Source organism: Orycteropus afer, unplaced genomic scaffold, assembly GCF_000298275.1.
Source record: "Orycteropus afer afer isolate SDZICR_OR568_19922 unplaced genomic scaffold, OryAfe1.0 scaffold00822, whole genome shotgun sequence".
In the NCBI taxonomy this organism is placed as follows: domain Eukaryota; kingdom Metazoa; phylum Chordata; class Mammalia; order Tubulidentata; family Orycteropodidae; genus Orycteropus; species Orycteropus afer.
The window spans coordinates 774285-783587 of NW_006922409.1; the positions used below are offsets into that span (position 1 = coordinate 774285).

General features: G+C 50.5%; 1 protein-coding gene across 1 annotated transcript in view; it reads left to right on the forward strand.

Annotated features, from left to right (window-relative positions):
* The first annotated feature begins 1659 nt into the window (after positions 1-1659).
* Positions 1660-9303, forward strand: part of SLC38A5 (solute carrier family 38 member 5) — a 9481-nt gene continuing 1837 nt past the window's right edge. Inside the window, exons 1-13 of the mRNA XM_042783278.1 lie at positions 1660-1682; positions 1993-2046; positions 2135-2204; positions 2863-2978; positions 3062-3135; positions 3957-4049; positions 4178-4256; positions 6674-6756; positions 7245-7303; positions 7396-7533; positions 7741-7820; positions 8340-8440; positions 8667-8782. Coding sequence (XP_042639212.1) covers positions 1660-1682; positions 1993-2046; positions 2135-2204; positions 2863-2978; positions 3062-3135; positions 3957-4049; positions 4178-4256; positions 6674-6756; positions 7245-7303; positions 7396-7533; positions 7741-7820; positions 8340-8440; positions 8667-8782 — 1086 coding nt within the window. The remainder of the gene's footprint in view (positions 1683-1992; positions 2047-2134; positions 2205-2862; positions 2979-3061; positions 3136-3956; positions 4050-4177; positions 4257-6673; positions 6757-7244; positions 7304-7395; positions 7534-7740; positions 7821-8339; positions 8441-8666; positions 8783-9303) is intronic.

Below are 9303 nucleotides of genomic sequence, written 5' to 3' on the forward strand. Positions count from 1 at the left end.
TACCATACCACTCCCTACAGTCCTCTCTGGTTTGTCTGTCTGTTCTGTTTCTCCTGTCTGCCCGCCTTCTGTCTTTATTCGTGACTGCTTGCTTCTCTTAACACACTTTCTCTGTCTCCTGTCTGTATCTTTTCCCTCCATCTGTCCCGCTGTCTGTCTGACCCTGGGTCTGTTCCCTCTGTTTACCTGTTTTTCTTTCTTGATGTAGATCTACTCCCTCAATCTTTAACTCCATCTTCCCCTTTCAGCGCCCCAAGACACAAGACACAAACCTTGGTGACCCTCCCAGCGGGTCCAGATACACGGGGCTCCTGCCTCCCCATCCGCTCCCCCACTATCTCCACCCCTACTCCCGCCTAGAGCCCAGAGGAGGGAAACTGAATTAAAATGAAGACTTCTTCCCAGAAAAAAAAAAAAAAAAACCGCGGGCCTGACGGGGCGCGGGCAGCGGTGATTAGCCAGTGGGCAGTGCTGATTGGCTGCGGTACAGGCGCCGGAGGGGCGGATTGGCCACGGAACGGGGCGGGGGCAGGACCCTGCCTGAGCGGGAGCATTGAGGACTGTGGGGTCCCAGAGTCCAAATCTGAGTTGCAGCAGGTTGTAGAGCCGACAGGAGCCCGGAGGTGAGGAGGGAGTGCAGGGGGTGGGGAGGGTTCGCCAGAGACTCCAAAGTATGAGTGGGGTCCCAGGAAGGGGTACAGGGATTCCCTGGAGACATTTTTAGCACTGGTGGGGAACTGAATGGGGAAGAGGCGCCTTTTGGTACCTTACTACCAGGAAATGAATTCAGGAGTGCTTGGGAGTCCTCAGAGAGTGCTCATGGCTTAGGATGGGTCTCCTTGAGACCCCTTCCCATTCCAGGGAGGAGATTCAGGGTTTGGAGAGAGGTTTCCAGAGAAATTTTTAGCGCTGATGCGGCCCTTTAATGGTGGTTTGGAGATATTCCTAGGAAGTGAGGCCAGGACTTGAGGGCTTCTTCAGAGACACTCCATCCATGGGACAGAGCTCCAGGCTTGGATGAGGATTGGAGAGACACCCCTACCCCAGGAAACACATCAGGACCTGGAAGGGGGGTTTTGATGAGGTCTTAGAGATAGCTTATTCCCAGGAGGGGAAATTAGGGATTGGGACAGGTTCCTGACACACCCCAAGCCGAGGAAGGGTCTCAAGTCTGGGAGTGTCGACAAAGATACTCCAGCCCAGAAAAGAAGTGTTTAAGACTTGACAAGGGTCCTAGAAAATACCTCTAGCCCCCAGGAGGGGGATTAAATGGGGGTCACTGAGTTACTTCTATCCTTGGGAGTGGTCTTAGGTTTGGGGAATTGTCTTTTGACCGCTAGTGAGGACATCTGGAGTTGTAGCAGAGAGGAGTTTAGGGCATCTGGGGCTGGGGTCTCTGAAGGTTCATGGACTGCCCCTCACCCCCCAGCCCCTTCTAGGGGTTGCTTCAGCTCAGGTCTCAGGTTAGGCCCAGGTTGGGAGGAGGGGAATGGGGCATTCTAAAAGGCATGGGGCAGCCTGGCCAACACGTGTTCCTGCTAGGAGTGAGCAGTCTGGTCATGTGGTGGTGATGGTGGGGCGTTGTGGGAGATCTGGGAAAGAAAGCAGCAAAAAGAGAGTGAGTCTGGTGTTTGGGAGGAGAGGCTATTCCAGCTCCATATGTCCATCCCATCTGCTATGGGGTCTGTCTCTTTTTCTGTATCTTTCTGGTCTCTCTCTTGGCCCTTCGTCTCTGCTGCCCTTTATTCTCTGTGCCTCTCTGAGTAACTGTTGATGTCTCTCCCTCTCTGGTTTCCTTCTCCTTCTCTCCTCTCTCTGACTCCTACTCTTGTCTCCAGCTCTCTCTACTTATCTCTCTGTCTCTCTCTCCATTCTTCTCTGTTCCTTTTCTCCTCACCTCATCTCTCTGTCTTTATTTGATCTCCTCCCCACTCTTTCTAACTCTTCTCACTTTGTAGTGACCCTGCTCCATCTCAATTCTCCTGCCCACAGGATGGAACTGCAGGATCCAAAGATGAATGGAGCCCTCTCTGCAGGAGCTATGGGGTGAGTCAGGAGTCCAAGGAGGCGGTGGGATCAGGGATCAGGGTTCCTCTCTCATCAGCTCCTATCCCCCTGCCCTATCTAACTACAGGCGGGAGCATAAGAGCTTCCTGCCCAGCCATAATCCTGCTCCTGGGAGGAAGCCAGACCAATTCATGGATGTGAGTGACCCCAAAGGATCTGTCCCAACTGCACCTTCCTCAGCTACTCTCCTCTCCCCCTTCCCAACTACTCTGCTCCCTAGCTGTGCCTCCTCCCCACATAACCATTGGCCCAGTTGCTCCCTCTTTCCAGCTCCTTCCCTTCCTCAGCTATATATTCCTCATTGCTCCCTCTCCCCCAGAACTACCCCTTCCTTGAGTACTCCCTTTCCCCCTCTCTTTCCTGCCCAGCCTCTCCCCTCCCTGGCTGTTCCCTCTGCCCTGTGACTCCTCTCACATCTGTTCCCCTCTACCTGTTTTGCTCCTCCAGCTGCTTTCTCTCCAAGTGATCCCCATCCTTAGCTGCTCCCCATCCCAGCTACTGTCCTTCCCAGCTGTTTTGCCTCTGGTAGCTATCCATCCTCTCAAACTCCTCCTCACTTCAGCTGCTCCCCTCTAAAGTTTCTCCTCCTTGTTTTTCCTTTCCCAGCTCTCCATTTTCCATCTTCTTTCCATCTTCAACGTGCTCCCCTTCCCAGCTTCTCCTCTCCTCCGATGGTCCTTCCTGGACTTCTCTCTTCCTCAGCCTCTTTTTCCCAGTCTTTTCCTGGTCCCAGCACTGGTCTCCTTACCTGATACCCCCTCCCCATGTGTGCCTGGGCTGTGCTCCTGCCTGCAGTTCGAGGGGAAGACATCATTTGGAATGTCAGTGTTCAACCTCAGCAACGCCATCATGGGCAGCGGCATCCTGGGTCTGGCCTACGCCATGGCCCACACAGGAATCATCTTCTTCCTGTGAGTTCATAGGCAGCCTGGGGGGTGTTGTGGAGTGCACAGGTGGCCTGAGGGCCAAGTCTGAGTTCCTCTATCTACCACAGGGTCCTGCTGCTATGCATTGCACTTCTGTCTTCATACTCTATCCATCTCCTGCTGACCTGTTCTGGTGTTGTAGGTGAGTCCCAGAGCCTAGACCCTAGTCTCCATCTCCACCCCTTTGGACATAAGATCCTAGACCCAGACCCAGACCCAGATTTCAACCCAGACATTGGGCCTCAGACCCTGGACTGACCCTGGACTCATCCCCCTGACCTCAGACTTGGGTCCAAATCTTAACCAAGCCCCAGACTTCAGGCATATCACACTGACCCCAGATTCTGGATCTGGGACCCCAGGTTCCAGATATAGACCCCCCCCTGATTGAACCCCTTGGACTCCAGATTCCAAACTTCATCTTGGCCTCCAGACCTTATCTTGATTCCCAAATCCCCAGCCCCAATCCCCATTCCCCACCCCTCAGTCTGACCATCAAACTCTATTCCTCAGACCCTTCCTACCCTAGACTACTACACTCCCTCTCTAGCTTCCACTTCTTAATCCCTTGCACCCCTTTACTCTGGAAGCCAGCCCCACACTCCCATACCGCTACTTCTCAGCCCCCAGCCATCATCTCCCAGGGTCCCACTGCTTCAGATCCCAGACTTCACTCCCACCATGGTCTCAATCCATATCCTGGCTCCAAGACCTCCACTACCTATCCCTAGCCCCCAACCTTCTCTCTGGCTGCCAGTCCCCAGGCTCAGATCCCACCTGTCAGACTCCACCCTCAAGCACAACCCTAGCTTTAGTCCTCACCTTCAGCCCCCATCAGTTAGACCCAATCCCCGCACCCCAACTCCCTAGCTCCCATACCCTCTGACCCCCCCTCACAACTTTCCCCAGGCCTGGCCTCCTGGACCCACGATTCTTGTTTCTTCTTCCACCCCCCCACCCCAGGCATCCGAGCCTATGAGCACCTGGGACAGAGGGCGTTCCGGCCTGCAGGGAAGGTAGTGGTGGCCACGGTCATCTGTCTGCACAATATTGGGGGTGAGGACTCTGGGAGGTGGGGAGTCAGCTTGAAGGAAGAGGGTGGGGTGAGGTGGGCTTCCCTAGGCTGGGAAAGACGAGGGGAAGAGAGGAATCTTACTTCTTACATCTTCTCCTGCCTGTACTAGCCATGTCCAGTTACCTGTTCATCATCAAATCTGAACTCCCCCTGGTTATTGGCACCTTACTGGGCATGGAGCCTGAGGGGTGAGTGAGCAACATTATTTGCTGGCCCACAGTGCCCTTCCAGATCATTGACTCTGCCTGTGAGGTCCAGCACTTATCTTCAACTGTTTGTCCAGCTGACTCCCAGGTGTTCTATTTTGAGATTGTTAGGCAGGCCCATTTGGGCAGATAGATTCCTGGGTATTGTGCTGCCAGTACTATGTGTGATTGTTTCTCTGACTGTATGAGTCCAGTTGACTCCATGTGGTGACTTTTGTGACTGTTGTGTTGGGATTCTGTCTGAAGGCTTACTATGGATGTCCACTGTACTGTGATACTGATCATGTATGAATGACTGTACATATCCAGTAGACTTAGACTCTGTCTGCAGATGTGACTCAGTGACTGTTGTATTGACTGATTCTTTCTGGCTGGCTGTATGGTAGCTGACAGCAACTATGTTCCATAGACTCTGATCCCAGCAATATATGCTTGACATTTGGTTGCTCTGACTTTACATGTCCAGCTGATTGATTCTGGGTCCATTGGATTGGCTGTTGTCTGACTGTAAACCCATGGTCATTGATTCCAATGGTGTGTGTGTATATCTGTGTGCAGTATACTATGGGGCCAGCATTGCATGTGTGACTTGCTGTGACTGTGTCTAGTAGACTCCATCTCTCTCTCTCTCTGTGTGTGTGTGATTCCTGTCTATGGCTGTATGTGTCCGCTGTATTATGGTTCCAATCATATATGTTTGACTCTTGCTCTGACTATATATCCAGCTGACTCTGTGTTTGATTCTGGATTCATCGTACTGGCTGAGTCTGTCTGGTTGTATGTGTATGATAGCTGACTCCAGCTGTGCTAATGTGTATGTATGTGCATGCAGTGTACTATGATACATTTGTTCCAAATATATGTCTGGCTGACTCTGTAGTTAATGCACATCTTTGTGTGTCTGGTGGTTCCCTCTGACGATATGGGGTCTATGCACTCTGTCTGGTATGTATGTGTGTGGTGGTTGTGTTTGTTTGTCAACTTGGCTAGGCCTGGTTGAGTGACTGGGCAGCTGGATGTAGTATTCCCCATGATGAGACTGGTAATCAACTCCATGGTGGAATCTACTGTGAGCAGCTGAGTAGCTGCCTCTGGGTATGTGATCTGCTTCCTGTATATAAGGAGAAGCTTTGAGACTGGTCTCTAGCCTATGGCAAGCTTGGATCCTACATGTAGCCATGTCGTTGCTCAGCAGCTTGCTATGCTCTGCAGACCTTGGGACTTAAAATGAACTTAAGTTAATGGCCTGCCTTGTGGTTTGGTGATATCGGGACCGTGCCTTTTTACTTGTCAACCTTGGGGCTTCTCAGCCTCAGCAGACAGCAGCTGTCTGAGTGAAGAAAAGCCTCTAGCTCCAGTGGGCTGGGAGCAAGAGGCAGAGCTGGACCCCAAGGTTGAGGGGCTTTCACTCAGCCCCTAGAGCCTGGCACTTTGAACTTTGACTTAAAGCCTCCAAACTGTAAGAGAATAAACTCCTGTTTGTTAAGGGCATCCCATTTGTGGTATATTTTCTGTCAGAGCGGCACTAGGTAACCAGAACACCACCTAAGTAGCTGACAATCTATGTGACTAGGTTTGTCTAATTATTATGATTAGCTCCTATTGTGTATATGGCTAATGATGCTTTGTTGATTTATTTCTGTGTAACTGCATGTGTGAGACAGAAAGTGTGAATGCCTGGAATATAGTAGGTGCTCAGTATATTTCTTTTGAATAAATGAGCAAATGTCCTGCTGATACTGTATTAACTGATTGTTTTGACTGGTACCTCCCTCCAATTATCTGTATGGATTTCACTCTTCCTTTGAGCTTGGTTCCAATGGTGTGGCCAGCTGGCTGATTCTAATACTATTTTAGTCTTTCTCTGGCTGTGGCTGTGTGGCCAAATTTGCTCAGCTACTTCCAGGTGTTCAACAAACCTTGTGCTATTCAAACAACCACACGTGTTTCTGATGTTCTGTCTGACTGTGCATTGTTGACTATCTTCCAGATCATCACACTGTTCTACCTGTCAAACATGCCAGGGTCATGACTCTCATTCTGTCTTTGTGTCTGTCACCTTGTGTTGGACTGTGTGAGTCTGATTCTGAATGTTTGACCATCTGATTATATGTCTATTTGTAAGTCTGACAGTACAGTTTTGTCTGGCTGTGCATGTGTTTTCAGCTGCATCACATTGACAGTGTCTGAATGACAGTCTGATCATTAGTTTGACTGTTTCTATCAATCATATTGTGCTGTTTGTCACTGTAACCATCTAGATGACTTCTCACAGCTGAGGTGTGGGTTCATCTGTCTTTACTGCAGGCATAAATCTGTCTGTCCAACTGCTTCTATGAGTGTCTGTCTGACCGTTTTCTTTGGCTGTAGTTAGTTACTATGTCTGCCTATCTTCCTAGGCACTGGTTCTTGAAGGGAAACCTCCTCCTCATCATCATCAATTTGTTCATCATTTTTCCCTTGGCTCTCATGAAACACTTGGGTAAGAGGCTTTCTGGGTTTGTTTTTGGATAGTAGAGTTAGAAAGGGGCACCCAGACTGAGAAAATCCTCATTCTCAAGGGTTGTAGAATACCAGCAGATAGCTTGTTTTAACAGATGAATAGGAGTTTGCTATGGAGGGAAGTCTACTTCAGGTGGAAGTAAAAGCTTGTGCAAAGGTGTAGCATTAAATTTTCATATGTTGTTGTTGTTATTTGCCATCAAGTCGGCCCCGACTCATAGTGACCCCTCCTTGGGTTTCTGAGGCAGTATCACTATGGAAGTAGGAATGCCCAACCTTCCTTCCGAGGAGTGGCTGGTGGGTATGAACCGCCAGCCTTCTGGTTAGCAGTCAAGTGCCTTAGGCACTATGCTACCAGAGCTCCTAAATTTTCATATATACTCTCATATAATTGAAATAAGGGAATCTTGAAAGCTAGACTAGGTACTGGAGTTTGATTTCTGAAGCTCTGTGTATTGCCCCTGGTAGGCTACCTGGGATATACCAGCGGCCTCTCTCTGGCCTGTATGCTGTTTTTCCTCATTTCGGTGAGTTTGAGAGAGAAGGATATGAACAAATTGGGAGAGCATTTGGGACATAGCCTACCCCATGACCTTGCTCCCCTATACCACCCTGCTAGGTTATCTATAAGAAGTTCCAGCTTGGCTGTGCTGTGGGCCGCAATGAGACAGCAGTAGAGAGTGAGGCCCCACTGGACCACCTCATCCAGGGGCTCAACAGAAGCTGTGAGGCTCGGATGTTCACAGTTGACTCACAGGTAAGTCTGCAGGCATGTAGGAGCTTGCACTGTGCTCAGGTCCTCCATCCCTGTCACACAGTGTACCCTTATCAGTGTGGAGTCAGTATTAGACATCTGGAGCTTCTAAATGTCTGATATGGGAGTCAATGGCAGGGCCTGGAGGGTGGTGAGGAGGGCGTAGACCCCTGTAGGCTCTAATCCTATGCACTTGGGCTGCTGTCCTAGATGTCCTACACAGTACCCATCATGGCTTTCGCCTTCGTCTGCCACCCTGAGGTACTGCCCATCTACTCGGAGCTCTCCCGGTGAGTGGGCAGGAGAGTGGACATATGTGATGGGCCACAAGAAGGGTGATAACCACAATGGTTGTGCAAAGGGAGGTATTTGGGGTGGCCAGGAGGCCTCAGGGGACTCAGGACAGTGACTTTTCACTGATTGAGACTTAAGTATTCTATATTGTAACATTCAGTACAAGTGTAGATAGACAGAGTGGGGAAGCAGAGATAATCAGATGGGGGGAGGTATGGATCCACAGGTGGAAGGCATGCATGGTCAGATGGAAGGGAGAGGTGGTGACTGTCATTTAAAGGGGAGAGACAGAGATGGTCACACAGAGGGGATGGACAAGGATGGTCATATAGACTGACCATATAGACAGAGAACAGGCTTGGCTAATCACATAGGAGAGGCAGGGATGGGCATCCCATTGTGTATCAGCTGAATGTCAGCTCTGGGAGGAGGGACTCTGAGGGGTGGGGTAGCTTTGAGGGGCCTGAGCCAAGTTCAGGGATTTGGGCATGACAATTCCATGACCTACACCTCAGGCCCTCCCAGCGCCAGATGCAGGCCGTGGCCAATGTGTCCATTGGGGCCATGTTCTGCATGTACGGGCTCACAGCAACCTTTGGATACCTCACCTTCTACAGTGAGTGGGGCTGGGGCCAGGATTGGGTGGAAGCTGGGGTGGAGGATGGGCAAAGAGGTGGGGCAGGGAGCCTCAGTTGTTTTCTTCTTGCCTTGAGACCCATCAATTTTCAAAGGGAGGGTATGCATCATGTGTGTAGATTTTGTCACCATTTATGTGTATGTGTTTCTGGGGCACTAGTCTTGGTGCTCCTGCCACATCCTGCATCCTATGTTTCATGGCCCAGGCAGCGTGGAGCCAGAGATGCTGCACATGTACAGCCAGAAGGACCTGCTCATCCTCTGTGTGCGCCTGGCTGTGCTGCTTGCGGTGACTCTCACAGTGCCAGTTGTGCTATTCCCTGTGTGTGAGGGCAAGAGTGGGCCCATGGAGTAGAGGGACATGGGATGGATTGGTGGGGCATATAGACATGGGTGTTTGGATGGATGGATAGAGGAGGCAGGGATGGACAGATGAGGAAGGAAAAGTCAGATGGACAGGGAAAGCAAAAGTAGATAATCAGACAGAAGAGAGAACATAGATGGCAGGACAAGATGGGAGGGACAGAGAGAGGAGACACAGATGAATGGCAAGACAGTAAGAGGAGGCAGAACTGTTCAGACCCATGGAGACATGAATAGATAGTCAGAATGGGAAAAACATGAGTAGAAAAGGGGTTGAGGTAGAAGTAGTGAGATGTTGGAGGGGCAAGGATCTCAGAAGGGTAGGTAGGGAGGTAAAAGTAGTCAGAAAGGTAGTGTGGTAGTTCAGTGTGTGTGTCAACTTGGCTGGGCCTGGTTGAGTGGCTAGGCAGCTGGATATAGTATTCCCCATGATGAGACTGGTAATCAACTCCATGGCGGAATCTACTGTGAGCAGCTGAG